Source organism: Lonchura striata, chromosome 19 (assembly GCF_046129695.1).
Source record: "Lonchura striata isolate bLonStr1 chromosome 19, bLonStr1.mat, whole genome shotgun sequence".
Lineage (NCBI taxonomy): Eukaryota > Metazoa > Chordata > Aves > Passeriformes > Estrildidae > Lonchura > Lonchura striata.
Genome location: NC_134621.1, coordinates 5,553,510 through 5,570,763, shown reverse-complemented (window position 1 = coordinate 5,570,763; position 17,254 = coordinate 5,553,510). Strand labels below are relative to the sequence as shown.

General features: G+C 56.5%; 1 protein-coding gene across 1 annotated transcript; it reads right to left on the bottom strand.

Moving 5' to 3' along the window:
* Positions 1-4,325: 4,325 nt before the first annotated feature.
* On the bottom strand, positions 4,326-14,124 carry FDXR (ferredoxin reductase). Its single transcript, XM_021555541.2, has 11 exons — positions 13,900-14,124; positions 12,717-12,812; positions 11,147-11,269; positions 10,509-10,622; positions 9,898-9,999; positions 8,535-8,642; positions 8,275-8,359; positions 7,469-7,671; positions 6,982-7,153; positions 6,429-6,602; positions 4,326-5,762 (listed from the first exon to the last, which is right to left on the bottom strand). The coding sequence occupies exons 1-11, from the start codon at positions 14,122-14,124 to the stop codon at positions 5,632-5,634; spliced, it is 1,533 nt and encodes a 510-aa protein (XP_021411216.2). The 3' UTR covers positions 4,326-5,631.
* Positions 14,125-17,254: the final 3,130 nt, after the last annotated feature.

Here is a 17,254-nt window from a genome sequence, read left to right as displayed (position 1 = left end):
TTGTGCATTTAAACACCTAATGTCCTTTCTATATTAAAAAATATTAAATAAATAAAAAGAAGAAGAAAAAAAAAAGTGCCCTGATGGCTACAAAGGTCCAGGTTGAAACAGGAGCACCACTGGCACCCCAGGATGAAGCCCACAACCCCAGGAAATGCAGCTGCACTTTTCTCTTCCCCAGCTCCTTAGTGCCACTCTCTCAGGGGATGCTGTGCCCTCTTTGCCCAGCTTTTAGGGCTGGGTGGGGACAACAGAAGCACCAAGTGCCTTTCCCCACCTTCATCCTCCCCCTTCCCACTGCTGTGGTGGTGGCCCAGTGTGCAGCCCTCGGTGTCCCAGCTGGTCCCTTAACCACGGCACAGTCCCAGCAAGAGGGAGCTCAGCCAGCTTCTCCATTGCCTCGTTACCTTTGCCTGGCATCTCCTCTTGCAGGAGGCTCTGCAAGCAGGTTGATAAATGCAAGGCATGGTGCTCTGACAGCTCCTGGTGTGCAGCCACCTCCTGCAGGGAAGAGCTCGCTGGCAGCCAGGCTGAGGGAGCAAGGAGAATGGGGAAGGCTCACGTTGGGATCCTGATGTTTGTCCAGGTTTGCACTGGCCCACCCAGGCCAACACCTGGCAGAGAAGTGCCCTGAGCTCCATGCAGACTCCTCAGAGCCCACTGCAACCCCACTGGCATCTCACATCCTAAACTGGGCTAAAGCCCCACATCCTGCCCTCCGTTCTGGCTCCCCAGAACTCCAGCCTTGCAGAGCTCCTGGGAACCCCCACCTCCAGCATAAACCCACAACCCAGACCCTGCTCAAAGCACCAGCCCCAGCCAGGAGAGCAGCACTCCAAGACTTTGGGATCTCCAGCTCTGTGAGGCAAACCCCAGCATCAGCTTCTTGTGCCTGGGAGAAAATCCGTGTCAGGTTTCTGACCCGTGTGCATCCTAAACCAGCACTGGGGAAGGAGAGGACTTGAATCTGTGCACTGCCAGCACAGAGCTAGAGCTGTCCCTGAGCAGGTAGGGTGGCATCTGGGTGACACAGCCCTCTTGGGCTGTCCCCACAGGCATCTGCACCCCGCTAAGGCAGCTGACAGCAGATGCCCACAGGTCCCTCTGCCAGAGCTGAGTCGTGCAGGTGACACCTGTGACAAATGGGATTTGGCCATGGACCTACACCCATTCCCTGCCCTGCTTTCATCCTGGCACTGCATCCATCTCAGTCCTTCCTGTTGGCTGCCAACCTCTCCTTCCCAAGAAGTCTGGTCAAAAATTAAGGTCTGAGCTCAGGTGCTCCTATTCCTGTCCCTGTCCTGTTGGGTCTCACTTAAGATGGAAATATAGGTGTAGATCATCTTCCTCCATGCTGTGCCACCTTGAGCTGCCAGGGCCACCCCTCCTTCCCCAACTCCCCTGTCTGCTCCATCCCCCAGAGAATTCAGGCTTCAGTCCTTAAACAACCACACAGATCTGGCCGGTATCTTGGATCCCAGCAGCCATAAAAGCAACCAAAGCAGAGAGTGGAGCAAGGAGAAAGGTGGGACAGGAGTCACGGGGATGGTGCTGTGCATGGTGCATGCCTGGCACGGATCTGGTGCAGCTCCAACCTGGCACAGCTCCGCTGCCACCATGTCCTTCCCTCTGAGTAATTAATGGAGCAAAAATAAACAGGGATGGTTTTATCCCTGCAGGGTTAATTCCTCCCCCTGGGGTGGCATGTGCCTGCAGGGCTGCCCCAGAGGTTGGGAATGAGGCAGACAAAACTGCTGGAAATGGAAATTTCCCAGGAAGGAAGGAAATCACTTTTTTTCTGGGCCATAACCAGCCATCACCAGCCAACAACTTCATTTGCCACTGTCGTATCCCTAAATAACTCCTGGAAACAGCTGCCTGGAGTTTGCATCTCCTACACTGAGAAATGAGCTCATGCAGTCCCAAAGTCATTCATCCCAAGCAGAGGGAAAACATCTGGACTTGCAGCACTGCTATCTGACCCTTCAGCCATGAGCAAGACCTTGGCAAGTGCAGAACCCTGGCAAGGCTGGATCTGTAAGGCTGGGCATGGAAACCATGAGGCTGAGGTGGGTCTGGAGTCAAGGACGAGCTTGGGGTCCTCTGAAGTAGGGATGAATTTATCTTTTAAGTGAAGCGGGGCTGGTACCCTGCTCCAGTGACCCCAGAGCTCGCTCTGCCAACGCGTTCTCCATCCCTGCCCAGGGCTGGGGATGGATCTGGAGGGGAGGAGCACGAGAGGGATGTGCCCGGGACAGCAAGAAGCGAGGGTGGGTTACGGGGCTGTGCTCAGCCAAGGCGCTGAGGTCAGCACTCTCTGGAGCCATCTGTTCCCGGCCGGCCCGGCACAGACCCGCCCGGTTCTGCCGCAGCTCGGGGATCCCTGCGGCGAGGGGCGGCCGCCGCCTCTGCGCCACGCCGGCTCCGGGGCTGCAAAATTCCCTATTAGCCACGCTGGGGAAAAGCTTTTCAACCATTTTTTTCTGGCCGTGTGAGCTGGCTTATAAACAGCAACACAGTCCTCAGTGCCAGGAGAGAAATCTAACTTAAGCTGGTTTTCTCCTTATTCCCGAGCACGGGAAACCTCCTGCTTTGTGGGCTCTAAATGCTCGTTGGAAAAGGCCAACTCCAGCAGGCAGTCAACTAGAAAAGCCAGTGAGAGATCTGCACTTGTCTCTGGGAGTGATTGGAAAATGAAGCATCGACAGGAGCTTCTGTCAGACCTGCTACGCCAAGGCAGCCCACGAGCCTGAAGAGCTTTCCTGGACAGTCTTCAGACAGGGAAACTGAGGCACGGCAGTGCAAAGCTACAGGAGGAAGTTGCAAAGACCCAAATGCAACCGTGCCATCAGCCCAGAGTGTGACAGGCCGGGCCCCACAGCCAGCCTGGCTGCCTGGCAGAGAAGCACCCAGGAGCCAGCAAGGGAAGCGTGGAGCAGGGAGCCGTGTCCAGCCACCCTCCAGGCTCACCACATGCTGACCTCCAGCAGCTTTGTGCAGCCTCATTAAAGCTAAGCTGAGCCATAATTCATCCAAGCGGGGCAAGCCACATGCAGAGCTGGCAGCGACGACTTTCAGCGTTTCAGGCCTCCTTCCAACAGCAGACGGGTGTCACTCACAGCATCCAGCTCCTCACTTGTGTCAGAAAACGGCCTTGGAGCTGCTGCTGTGGCAGCTCAGGGAGCAGAGGGCGAGGGGGATGGATGCCCAGGGGGATGGATGCCCTGCCAGGCTGCCCAGGGGGATGGCTGCCCTGCAAGGCTGCCCAGGGGGATGGATGCCCAGGGGGATGGATGCCCTGCCAGGCTGCCCTGCCAGGCTGCCCAGGGGGATGGATGCCCTGCCAGGCTGCCCAGGGGGATGGATGCCCAGGGGGATGGATGCCCTGCCAGGCTGCCCTGCCAGGCTGCCCTCTTGCAGCTCCGCGGCAGGGACACACCTGGGGCCAGCACAAGGTTGTCCATGCCTAAAAGCAGACCTGGGATGCGAGCGGGAGCCTGCAGGGGTGCCCCAGGAGGGGTGGGACCCCCGGCCCGGGGCTGCCGGGTCACCCCATACCCCGCCCGGCCCCTCCGCTCCGGTGCGGGCTCCCAGCGCCACCTAACGCCGCGGCGGCCGGGACCGCGACCCTCCCGGCGCTGGGAGCATCCCGAGGATGGAGGGCAGCGACAGCGATGGGGAGGCAGAAGAAACCTGGACACGGGGCTGGGGTGTGTACATAGCAGAGGAAAGGGAGCTGGAAGCGTTGAATAAGAATTCACATTATTGCAACCATCCTCCCTCTGCGCAGGAGGCTTAGTCCCATGTCCCTGCCCTTCACTGACCTTCATCATCCCATGGTTTTCCCACAGACCAGCATTCACCCCAGGGCCTTGGCCAAGCTCAGGGTTGAGCAAAGTCACCGAGCTCAGCAAGGACAGACACTCCCGTTTATCTGTTATCACAGCCCAAAAACTACCCTGAAGCATCCTCAGTTTGGGAACAGCCACGTGCCAGGCTCAGCGTGAGCAGAGTGGCCTTTTCCACGGCTACAAAAGCATCCTGGCATCAACATTCAAGGCGATGTGGAAGAAAATCCTGGGGAGGATCCGTCTCCTCTCTCCCCAAAACCTTGAGATGCGATGCAGCCACAACAACCCCTTTGCTGTCACATTCCTGGCTGGGCTGCCAGCCTGAGCTGCTGCTCCTCCTGGTAGGTGCAGCCCCCTCCCCCTCCCCAAAGCTCTGATTCTCCTCAGAACCCAGCACTGATGTAATCTGCTCGAGAGTTCAGCATTAGGACTCCATCCGCCATGAGACGTAAGGAGAGCCACATCACACCAACAGCTGTTCCACAAAAGCTTTATTGCTCGTTTGAGTACGAGTTCCCATTATCACATTTCCTGAGTTTCTTAATGAGCTTTCAAATGAGATTTAAATAGAAAAGTATGGCAGAGAAAAAGGGAAAAATAGGGAGAAGACAGAGATCTCCCTTCCTTGAGTTGAGACAGAGATGAGGTGAGACAACAGTGCCCTGTGGACAAGTCCTCTGCTGTGAGAGAGGGCTGGGCTGAGGTGGAGGTTGCCCTAGCTTGATCTCCCCTCTGCTTCCATCACAGGGCCACTGCCACTATCACCATTTCCAGAGGCCTGGGAGGAGGGGTTGCAATCCTGCAGGGAACACGGGGGGGTTGGGGACAGCCAGGGAAGGGGCCCCACTGACGCTGCCCCTGCGCCACGGATAAAGAGGAGATTACAGCTCACGTCTTGTAATCTGGCTTAAAACCTGACACCGTCACCATAGGCAATCTGGGCTAAGAGAAGCATTTAATAAGCTTCAAAACACACAGACCAAAAAAAAATAACCCCCCCAGTGAAAGGAGAGAAAGAGCTCAAGGCACTGCTTGCACCAGTCAGCACTGGCAGGTATCAATGGACACAGGATCCCTCATGATCCTGATCAAGGCAATTACATGCTTGTTATCCCAATGTACCCCATAAAACCGACTGTGGGAAGCAGAAGGCAAATTAATGCCCTTTTCTGCTTGTGCAGAGCTCCCAAGTGGAGAGCATCCAGAGCTGCCTTGTCTCGGGACGTCGCAGGAGCTGCAGCACTTTGGGGGCTGCTCTGAGGTTAAGGCAGTGGCAGACAAAGAACCCAGAATCAAGATGCAGGTCCATTTTGGCTTCCCTAGAAGGGTTTATTTAAAAAAAAAAATCATTATTAAAATATGCCTGCTCTGGCATGAATGACAAGGCAACAAACCCATTTGGCTTGTGGCTTAAAGGGGAGGCAGCAAGACACAGGGCAGGGCAACTTCTCCATGTGACTCGCTGTGAGAGCGTGGCTGGCCAGACCCCCAGGTGCACACACACCTCCGTTCCCCTGCACTGCATGGTTCATTAATGCTTCAAAGACAGACAAGAATCACTCCCAGGAATGGTAGCTGGCTGCAGGGATGTGGGGCCAGCGTCTTGAGACTTTGGGAACCCAGAGTTCAGTGTTACCAGAGGGGCCCCAGTGTCACACACCCCTCCAGAGGCACCACCAGCCCCAGACACCAGCCCTGTGCTCCCAGGCTCTGCTCATGACCCAGTGGTGTTGCCCCAGGGTGGAGCACTGGAGCAGTGCCACGTTCCCACGCTGCTGCCTCAGTGACCGATGATCTGCAGCATCTCTGCAGGATCCACGATCTTCTCCCGAGGTTTGCCAGCAGCTTTGCCTCTTGCCACTTCAGCAGCATCAATCTTCTCCCAGTCCGAAAAGGAAACAGGACGGACCCCTGGGGTGGTGATGGTGAGAGACAGGAGAGAGAACTTAACCAGGTAAAAACAAGCTCAGCCTCACCTCCCCATTGGCAGCAAAGCTGCCCTTTCCCAACGTGGTGTCAGAGCTCAGCCTCACAAAGGAGAAATAATTCCTAACGCCAGAAGGAGAGGGGTGGCAGGTTCCAGTCGGCTCGGATCAGTCAGACCTTTGTGAGCCCTAACAACAGCCAGCACAAACCACCTCAGGGGACAAAATGCTTCCAGTTCACTGTTAAACCTCACACAGTTTAAGAGGCAAAACACACACACACACTTTAATTGAATGTCTTTAAACACAGCTACAGCAAATTACTCTCCTGGGCATTTTAATCTTTCCCCTAACTTGCTTGGAAGGATTACTAGGAAAACCACTCAAGAGCAATAGCTCACTGTCTCGGCAGCTGACACTGACATTTTACCCAAGGTCTGTGCTGCTTTTATTGGCCCTTCCCAGAAAGTGGTCATTAACCTTAGCAATGACACAGATATTTGAGAGAATTCAAGCCCTGTTCTCCCTGGCCCTTGGAACATCAAAACAGCAGAAAAATCCATTCCCATGGTTCAGACTCAGCTCCCTCACAGATCCAGGAGTTTGGCTGCATTGAACCCTCCTGCTGGCTGCTCCTGAGCCTCGCACTCACCTCGGCTATGCAGGATGCTCTCCACCAGCCCAAAACCTTCTCTGGAGGGGGAGACATCCAGCACACCCCCCTGGAGATCCTCCAGCACAGACTGGGCAGTGTCAAAGCTGTCGTTCATGGTGGTGATGATCACGCCTGTGGGTCCTCTCTTCACCCACCCGCTGCAGTACAGACCTGCAGGGGCACACAGAGCAGCCAGGCTTGGGTCAGCACGTGGCCTTGGACCCCTCTGGCTGCAAGTCCTTGCCCTCTTCCCCACCTTGGTGATGTGAACAGACTATTAAACAGTGCTGTGGCAGGAGTTTGTGTACCTACAGACCAGCACTAAGCAGCTGCATGGGCTGTGTCCCCTTAGTAACAAGATGCAGTAAAACCCCTTTGCTAAAGCAGACAACCCTACAAAGAGATGGAGACTGGCCAGCTCTTAACCCCGAGAGAGGCAGCTCATTTCCTCAGTTTCCACTCTCCAAGGTGTGCAATATCCACGCCCTTACTTCCCAGCCCAAAGCCCCATTGCTCAGCACATCCCATGCAAATCCCTGTGGCCACAGACCTGGGACACCCTCCACTCTGCCTGAGCTGTTGGGGATGACCCCGCGCTGGCTGTCGAAGGGCACAGCCGGGTCCAGCGGCAGGCTCCGGTAGCCAATGCTGCTGAGCACGAGCCCACACTCCAGCTCCTCCACATCTCCAGTGGGAATGGCTTTGGCAGAGTCACCTGAGCCCTGAGAGAGGGAGGAAAAGGCTGCTGACCACCACAGCCACCACCGCAGGGCAACAGCCCCCTCCAGTCCCCTTCTGCATCTTTGACCCCTGGGTGTTTGCTAAAGGCCATTCTGCAGTGGCAGCAGGGAAGGAGCTGCCTTTGGAAAAACTCTCAGTGGTACCAGGAGTTCTTGTGGTACCAGAGTCCCTGAGAGCCTGCCAGAGGCCACTCCAGCCATTCAGGGAACACAGAGCTATCTTTGGGGAGCAGATTCCCAAGGGATGGATGTGTCCTGCTCCATCCCAGCCTCCCAGGGCCACCAGCCCCCCGGTACCTCCAGGCGGGTCAGGGCCATGCGGACGCCCCTCGGTCTCCTCCCATCAGCACTGGGCAGCACTTCCTGGGGGCTGCGCTGGAACCTCAGCCCCCACTCCCGGGGGGCTGCTGCCCCTGCTGCTGCTGCCTGCATCTCTGCTGGCTTCTCCAGGGCTGTTTTGATCATCAGCTCAGTCAGTCGCTTCCTGGGCCTGGGAGCATCTAGGGAAAGAGAGAAATCTTCACTACAGGAATCAGCAAAAGCCCCTTGAGACACAGCACTGGGCCAAGGCCATGTCAGGGCAGTGTCAGTATGTGAGTCTGTCATGTCGGCGGGAGCCTGACACCTTTGAGATGACAAACTGCAAGTCAAAGTGACCAGGGGACCTCCTGAGGCTTGAGGCCAGTGGGACACACAAATCAAAGTCTGTAATTTCCTGTCTTGCTGGTGCTTGGAGGCAGCGGCCCATGGAGAAGAGCATGTCTCTGGACACCCTTGAACTCAGTGTTTTCTTTTTACATCTAAAGGAAGCTCTTAAATCAACAGCCTTGGAATCTCCCCTGCAAGGTTCCCTCAGCCCTCCTGAGCCTCCTGCCCTCATCACTCAGAGTGTAAGCACTAAGTGGCTGCACAAACAGAGATACACAATCTTCCTTTGTCTTGGTGCCTCCTGGCACTCTGAGGACGTGGCACACCATGGTAACTGAGCCTTCATGAGTCAGGCATTAAGTACAGGACACGAGTTTCTCTGATGTACACTCTGGACACCTGCACATCACTCCTGGAGAGTCCCTGTCTGGAGGAGCATGGCACATTTCCCTCACCTTTGACAGCACTTTCCAGGCCTGTGAAGTCAGCAGGGTCCAGGACAGCTCTGGTACCAGGCAGGTTTATCATCTCCCGCAGCTCCTGGGAATTGTGGGCAGGAAAACGTTACCTCCAGCAGAGAGAGGACAGCCCCACACCCCTAGGAGCCAGGAAGGAGGATGCCTGGGATCCACACTCACCCCCAAACCACCTCTCCCCACCAGGCACAGGCAGTTTGGGGCTCAACTCTGGGAAACAGCAGCACCTCCAGCCTCACCTTGATGGTGAAAGCTACTTGGAGAGGTCCCCTCCTCCCAACCAGCCAGACACGCTTCACCTTGCTGCAGGCAAGAGCTGCCAGGGAGCTGTCAGTGATGTCTGTCTTCTGCAAAACAGAGACGCAGAGTGGGACGAGGGCAGATCTGGAGGGAGCTGGGGGGAAGGCACAGCCTCTGAAGGTGAAAAATCAGCAGAAAAAGCTGGCTGTGCATGCAGAGAGCCCAGGCGAGGACGGGAAACAAGTCATCTCCCTTTGCACAGAGCTATTTGCACAGCTGGTCCCTCATCACTGAATGTTCTTTCCGAGGCCATAATGCACCAGAGGTAACGAGCCAGCACCCCGTGACTGCCTCGGGGGATCCACCAGCAGGTTCACCTTGGGGCTAACAGAGAAAGCCTTCCAGTGAGCTCCATTCTCAGGTGCCTGCAGATGCTGCTGGGGAGCTTCAGCTCAGGATATACAGGCTCTGGATGAAACCTGCTGCAAATCACAGCTCAGATCACCACCTGCCCATCCCAGGCAGCTCCAGTACAAGCACAAGCATGGCCAGGCCTCACCCTGGCGTTGGTACCTCACAGAAATCCTGTGCTCTGTTTCAATCATGTGTGCTTATCTAGACTGCAGGATCTTTTCCAGAGAAAACACAGCTGGTGAGACACAAGGTAACCAGGATTGACCATTCCAGACCAATATTCCTATCAGGGAACTACCTGCCTGCCCTGGCACTCACACCAGTGCCATGTCCTTTGCAGCACTGCTCCCAGTTGACTTAAGTCACTGGTTGGCTGTGTCTCCAAGTTTGAGGGCTTTTAAAATCTAATTTCGATATTAATACAGTAAGTTGCTGCACAGCTGTAACAAACCTTGTGGCATTTCTCCCAGAGGGAAAGCCTTTGCTGCCAACATCTGGGGCAGCAGCTGTATGGAGCAGTTGGTGCACACTAGCTCCCAGCTTTCTACAGGGACAAAGTCCACCAGTCTGCCCAGTGCCACCAGCTGAAACCAGGCTGCTGCCCTAAGCACCAGTAGAAAAATATAAACCTCAACAGAAGCTTCTGGTTTGGTGGCAGAGGAGAGAAAGTGCCTCCTCTTTTGCTTCTCATAGGGATGATGCTCAATTCCCTACTTTTTGGATGCCAGCAGAGAAGTCCAGAGGCCTCTGCAGCATCACCCAAGTCATGGCCACAGCCATGGATCACTCCCTGCAAATCCATGGGTGCACCAGACAGGCAGCAGCCTTCCCTAGGGAAAGATCCTGAAGACAGAGGGGTTTGAGGTTTTGTCTGAGATGGGTGGGAGCCAGCAGGGAGGGAATTTAGGGCCTGGGCTGCCCTCATGGGGCAGAGCACCCATCACTCACCCTGAGGAGCTGCAGTGGGGACAGCAGGATGCGGGCAATGTCCAGTGCCACATTGCCATGGCCCAGAATCAGTGCTGTCTCACAGCTCAGGTCAGGCTTTAGCTGTGGGGAGAGACCAGGCTGTGACTGAATCCATATGGCCTCCACAATGTCCAGCCCTTTAGACCTGCTCCTACTACCCAAACTCCCTTCCACCCTGCTTTGCCCCAAAAAGAGGTGATGCAGATTGGGAAACTCCACACCAGCCTCCTCCCCAGGCAGACACAGCTGCTCCAGGCACCCCAGATGATCCCTGTTCCCACCTTTCCTGTTCTCCTGGAAGCAGGAGCTGTTTTGGCCAAAAAGACTCCTCAGGAAGCAGAGCATCACCCCTACAGGTTCCCATCTGGCCCTGCCAAAAGTGTGCTGCCAACTTGCAGAGCCAGCTAATCCACTCTCACTGATGTGCAAATTGTTCACGTTTCTACCATCTAAGAAGGACTTAACATGGCTCCTGTTAATCTTTTCCAATTGCAGGCCTTTCAGGACTTAACCTTTCAGGAGCTGAATGCCTGCCTTGGGATGGAAAGAAGGAGTGGAGGAAGGGCAGGGAAGCACAGGGCTGTACTCACATCCTGGTTCTCGGGCAGCCCGTTGTACCAGCCCACGAAGGCTCGGGCTGAGTAAACACCAGGGAGGTTCTCCCCTGGGATCCCCAGGACCCGGTTGTCTTCAGCACCGTAACTCTGAGGAGGAAGCAGACACAGTCAGAGATGTCACTGTGTGCAGGGTTGGACACCAAAACACAAATCTCCCCTTCCAGCTGCTGCCAGGGTCACTGCATGGCTGTGAGATACCCTCCCAAAGGCTGAGATACTCAGTGGAAGGGCTAAACACAGCCCAAGCAAGGGGCTTCATCCAACTCATCATCCTTAGCTCCAGAGCCAAATTCAACGTCCTTGGTCCAAGGCAGAGCATGACAAGCTGAGGACTGAGCAGCAAGGACAAATCCATGGCAGGCTAAAATAAGCATTGACCAGCACAGGGGGAGGTTTCAGAGACCTGCACTTGATGTCAAGCTCCAGAAAACACCCTCTGCAAGAGCTTTGGACAAGCCTGGGAGCATCTGAGCTGTCCCAAGGCTGGAAAGAGTTTCCCATGATAACAAGGCAGAAATACCTCACCTAAACACTCTTCCTAACACCCCAGTGGAGAATAACCCTGGAGACCATCCCCAGGACTGCTGGGACACGCAGGTTGGGGTACCCACCAGCACCACGGCGTGGTACGCCTGCTGCAGCTCCGGCACCGTCACGTCCCTCCCCACGGTGACGTTCCCGTAGTAGGCGCAGCGCTCCGAGTGCGCCGTCTGCGTGAAGCTGTGGATCACGTTCTGCAGAGACCACAGAGTTACACCCACAGCCAGCCCCGGGCCTGCTGCCCACAGGAGATCCCTGTGATCCCCTCCAGCCTTGAGACGCTTCAGCGCCTCATCCTCCGAGACTCTTATCTGTGGGTCTCAGATTCAAAGAAAGAAACTGAGTTTCTAGCCAGGCAAAAGCCTGGGAAAGAATGTAAATAATTCTTTATCTCTCTTGTTGTTCACACTGTTTATAGTTAAGTTCTATCACTGTGTGTCAAGCACTCTGTACCAATGCTGTGGGATGTTTTCACTTCAGAACCAATGGATTTAATCCTTGTGAAGCTCTGTATAAAAGAGCGGTGTATTTTGAATAAATGGGAGTTTAACTCTCACAGCCTTCTGAATCAGAGTTCTCTTCATTCCCATCCTGCCTCAACAGTGACACTTATCTACCAACAGCCAGAGATAACTCACAGGGAGATAAGCACAGCTGTGACTCGGTACTCTCCTCACCACCCTTTGTGAAAGGAAAATTCATATTTTGCACCCACCTGGGGTTGACAGGACCTTCCCAAGTACATTCAGCCCCTCAGAACAAACCCCACTTCAGGGGAAAACTCCTCCCCAAAAGTGAAGTTCGCAGCCCACCTGGCCCCCTCTGCTGGCATCTCATCTCAACCCTTCCTGAAAGGCACCTCCTCATGAGGATGCAGGGCAGGACGGCATCCAGACCTTTTTCTTCTGACCATCAGGGCTACACAGCAGAACCACCACTCCCACCCCTGCAGCCCCAGATGCCCTGCAGACAGCTACCTGCATACAGCTGGGGCAGTGTCTGCAGTATGTCCATTCCTCCCCTCCCACACAAAAAGGATCCAGGCATTTTGGTCTTTGGATCTCCAGAAACTAGAGGAAATCACTGCATCATACTGCTGTGTCTGGATCTCCTGTCTCCTACATTTCCAACCACCTCCATTCCAGCTTAGATACAGCAGATACTCCTGGGAACAACTCACTGCCAGGCAAAGGAAAATGGTTGGGAAATCCTTGGGTTAACTTTTCCTTGTCCAGGAGAGCACCTACAGCTCAACTGCACGGCCCCCATGAGGAGATCTGTGTATTCCCAGGATGGGAACTGCTTGAGGGGCAAACGGCAGCAGCAATGAGCAGCCCAGGGACACAGAAACCCATCTGTGCTCCTTGGCCTTGCTCTGGGCCAGGCTGACCAGCGCTGGAAGCAGCACTTCCCATCACAAGCCCCTGGTTCTGGCCTGCTGTCCTGAGCTCTTGTGCCAGGTGTCCCATGCCACCCGCCCGTGGCTGTAGCATGGACCAGAAGGAGATCTGGACCTCTCTGGCCTGACAGCTCCATGTCACAGAGAGCCTGGGCACCAGGGAGGACAGTGACCACCTCACTGCACCCACCACTGTCACCACACTCAACCAGAACCGGCAAGGGCAGAGAGCCAGCACCAACCTTCACCTCAGGGTGGTCTGGGGCCACTCCAAAACGGACAAGCCCGAAGGGAACGGGCAGCTTCTCATAGATGTCCACCAGGGCTCCACCATGGTGCTGCAGGAGAAGAAAGTCACAGCTGGGATTAGGACAGAAAGGTCACAGGAGCCTAGCAACACTCCTCTGCAGCTGGGGGAAACGCAGGGCAGGAGGATGGGCTGCAGCAAGCCAGGAATGGCCTCTTCCAGACTTTTCCATGAGCAGGATGATGCTGCACCTGTTACTGCCAGCACAGTGACCCCAGCCACCACTGAGTCCATCTCGTGGGGTTTCACCTCCCTAGCCAGACCTGAGCTCCTTTTCCACACTAACCTGGTGGGCATCCAGTACCTGGGGGGCTGATCACGGAGCCCCCATGCCAGCTGGGAAGCAGCCAGTACAGCACCCTGGGTGCTGGGGGACCTGCCAGACATCTGCCAGTCCCCAGCAGAGATGCCCATGCCCTGAGATGGCCTGGGCTCAGTCACCTCAGGGTCAGAGCCTTAGACAGATGCTTGGTTGCAAGGCTTTTGTTATCTTGTATTTTGAATCAGCCTCTTCCCGAGATTAAGCAGCCCTGAAATTCATCCCTGAGGCTTAGTAACAGCTATTTTCCAACACATTTCAGAGACAACACAGCATGGTTTAATGATGGGGTTAAGCTGCTGTATCTCTGCAGGGTGCCATTAGCCCAGTTCTGTGTTCAGGTCTCATTTCCCAACAGACCTGACTGCCCAGAGCACTGAAATTTGCAGACACAAGGTAAAGCATCACCCATATGCCTTAATTCTGCTGGGGAAGGAGGAGGGAGGAGAGCAGGTCCCACGGATCCACTTTTAAACACACAACTTATGTCATTCCTGCTGGGTGACAACAGCTTTGAGCGAGGCAGATTCCTCCTGATTATCTGATTCTAGAAGAATCACTTGGGATGAACTCACAGCAACCAACCCGAGTCCTGAACGGATGACCCAAGCACAGGGCAGGGATGAAACCAGCGGTACTGACCCCAACCAAAGCAGCCCAGAAGAACCCTGTGGATTCTGGGCAGCCCCAAGCAGCCCCCCAACAACACCGACCTGGCTGAAGCAGGGCCAGGAGCCACTACACCACCCCAGCACCCGCCGAGAGCCAGGCGGGGCAGAGCTGCCTCCCCGGGCGGTACCTTGAGGATGTGCTGAGCCGTGTAGAAGCCGGCGGGGCCGCTGCCCACCACGCAGACCCGAGGCGGCGGGGCGGGCGAGGACCGCCACCGAGCCGCGGGCAGGGCGGGGAGCCACGGGGGCTGCCCGCGGCCGGCACCGGCACCGGCACCGGCAGCGGCACCGGCAGCGACCCTCCCCGCAGCCCGGCACGCTCCCAGCGCGGCCCGGGGCCCCGCGCCGGCCATGGCGGGCACGGCCGGGCCCGGAGCGCACCGGGGCGCCCGGAGCTCAGCGGCCGGGCCGGGCCGGGCGTCACGGCCGCCCCACAGCCGCGGAACCAAGAGCCCCGAGCCGCGCACCGGGGCCCGGGGGGGGCGGAGCGCGGGACGGCGGGGCCCTGCAGCCCCTCGGGCCCGCAGCCGCCGCTGCCCCGGTTATCCCGCTCCTGCCTCGGTTATCCCGCTCCTGCCCCGGTTACCCCGCTCCTGCCCCGGTTACCCCGCTCCTCGGGCCCGCAGCCCCGGCTTGTCCCGCTTATCCCGCTCCTGCCCTGCTCCTCGGTCCCGCAGCGCTGCCCCGCCTGTCCCGCTCCTACCCCGCTCCTCGGGCTCGCCCCTGCCCGCTTCTCCCGCTCCTGCCCCGTCCACGGGCCCGGAGCCCCCGCTTGTCCCGCTTCTGCCCCGCTTATCCCGCTCCTGGGGCCCGCAGCCCCGGCCCGGCTGTCCCTGTCCCGCTTCTCCCGTTCCTGTCCCGCTCCTCGGACCCGGAGCCCTGGGTGCCTCTGCCCTGCTTCTCCCGCTCCTGCCCCGCTTCTCCCGCTCCTGACCCGCTTCTCCCGTTCCTGTCCCGCTTATCCCGCTCCTGTCCCTGTCCCTGCCCTGCTTGTCCCGCTCCTGCCCCGCTTCTCCCGGGCCGGGTTCCGCTGCAGCCGCCAGGCCCCGCCCCTCCTCCTCGCCGACCAATCGCGAGGCGGCACCGAGCCCTGCTTAGCATAACCCCGCCCCCTCGCGGCCGGCGGGCCCCGCCCCCGCCCCGCCAGCCAATGGCAGCTCGCCGTTTCCGCGGCGGCTGACCGGAAGCGGGGGGCGGCCATAGAGCGGAGGGGCCGGAAGTGACGCCCGCCGGCCGCTCGCGCCGCCGCTCTCTGTGGCGGGGCGGCCGCGGCATCATTAACGCGGGTGCTGCTAATTGCCTGAGCCCTTTGTCGCCCAAAAAGCGACCAGCTGCCGGGGTCTACCGGGAAAAGCCAACCTCAGGCTGATTTTAACCGTGCGCTGCACAATACCCTGCTCTTGCCAGGAGAGAACCCCAGCGTCCTTCGATAAAGAGTAAAACATTAATGCCGGAGAGAGTGGATAAATTATGCTGACAGAACTCCTGCCCCAGCGTCCCCATGGTCTTTGCGTTATTTCCTCCTTCATCCCCATCACTCAGCGCGTTTCAAATGCTGCTGCTCTCGCCTCCCATGCAGCAGCACCACATCCCATCTTGGTTCAGCCCCTGCACAACACACCAGACAAAAAAATCATCTCAGCAGGCCCAGCAGACATTTAAAAGTTGGTCAGATGCCAGAGCACGCAGGCAAAGTGCTTGACGGGGCTTTTTAAATGCAATTAAGACCATGAGGAGTTTACAGCCAGGAGCTGGTTGTTAATATGGATCATAAAATTCACACACTTTCTCTCCTGGTCTTAGAAATGAGTTAATGGCTTTCTGCAAAGGCACGCTGAAAATGGCAGCTGGCTCTGTGCCTCCTGCACCCGCTCCTTCAGGGGGTTTGTGGCGAGGACCAGGAATTCTGACAGCTCCAAACCCCATTCTCAGCTCAGCACGGCACTCACTGAGCCCCCTGCCCAGAGAGGCAAGGCTGAAGGATATTTGGAAATATCACCACAGAGGTCATCCACAAGAGCAGCTGGTTTAAATTTGGAGGGTTCCAAGCACACGAGTCAGAATCCTCCTTTTTTTCCCCCACAATTCTCCATTTCTCCCATTAACTTCTGTATCCACCAGTTCTGGCAGGGAATAATCCATCTATTTCCCATATCACAGGCTGTCTCCCACTGGCTGAGGGACCTGCAAACACTTGACTTCAGAGGTCATTGCTTTGAACAACATCCATAAAATCCAGCTGGGAAAAGAGCTGTTGCTCCGACCAATGCCTGGGAACGCTTTGGGGCTGATCTCTTTGCAGCAGGAGAGGGCAAAAGAGCATTTTGTGCCCCCAGATAGGAACATGTGGGGTTAAGATTACCCTGCCTGAACCAAAAACACCTCTAATGGACCCTCATCCACTTCCTGGAGCAGGGAATGCCAATAATTTTTTACATTTATCTTATCTCTGATGCTCAATTGAGAAATGAATGGTGGGGAGGGGGCTCTGGGGAGGGTCTCAGAGCCCCCAGAGCATTCAGGCCATACCCCTTCAGCTGCTCCCCTGCCTACACACCCAGCCCAAGCCCTGCTCAAAGGATGGGAATTTGCCCTTTAGGTGTTTCATAACGTCCTGGATCGATGCCCCACATGGGCCTGGACAGAGGTGGCAATGCCACCAGATCAGTGTATCAGCAGCCCCTGAGCCCCAGCCCGGGATAAATCAATAATTCAACATTTCTGATGCCAAAGGGGTCACACTGGATGCATCCAGGGCCACTCTTCCTTGTCCTGAGTGTGGATCATCTACACAGGGATACCACAGGCATCCCAGCTCCAGCCTCACACCACAGGGACACTTCTCCAGTGCATCTGAGGATGCTCCTGGGCTTGGTGGAGGAAAAGAAGAGTAAAACAGCACGGATTGCCTGCTGTGACAATCATCCTGCCATGGGCCAGGACCAGGGTAGAGCATCCCTGGGACACATTTGCCTGTGAAACCTTATAAATCCACACTGTGGCTCTGCAGGGGTCCAGCCTGGATTGGGGGGACAGCTCAAATCAAAGAGCAAAACCTGAGGCTGAAAGCAAAGCCACACTGCTCCCCGTTTGGCCTTTTCTGCTGCCAGCTCTCCACCGTGACACTGGGGTGGGCTTTGTTGTTGGTCTTGCAGGTGTGGGACAGCAGAGCAGCCTGGTAAAGACACACACAGCTTCCCACGGGTGGCTTGAACCAGCCACATGAGCATCCCAGCCCCTGGCAGCAGCACAGGGGGCAGAGCTCACCCTCCTTAAACAGGGAAAGCCTTCCAGGCCCTGGACACTGCCTGTCTCTGGCAGATGATTCCCTAGAGAAATTCCTGCCATAGCAATGCCCAGGTCTGCAGCCACCTCTGGCACCCCAGCACAGACACTCCCCATGGGGTGAGGGTCTTTCCCCCACTCCTATGCTGGGCACAGAGGATACCAGTAAGAATTCCTCCAGAAAAAACAACAACAACA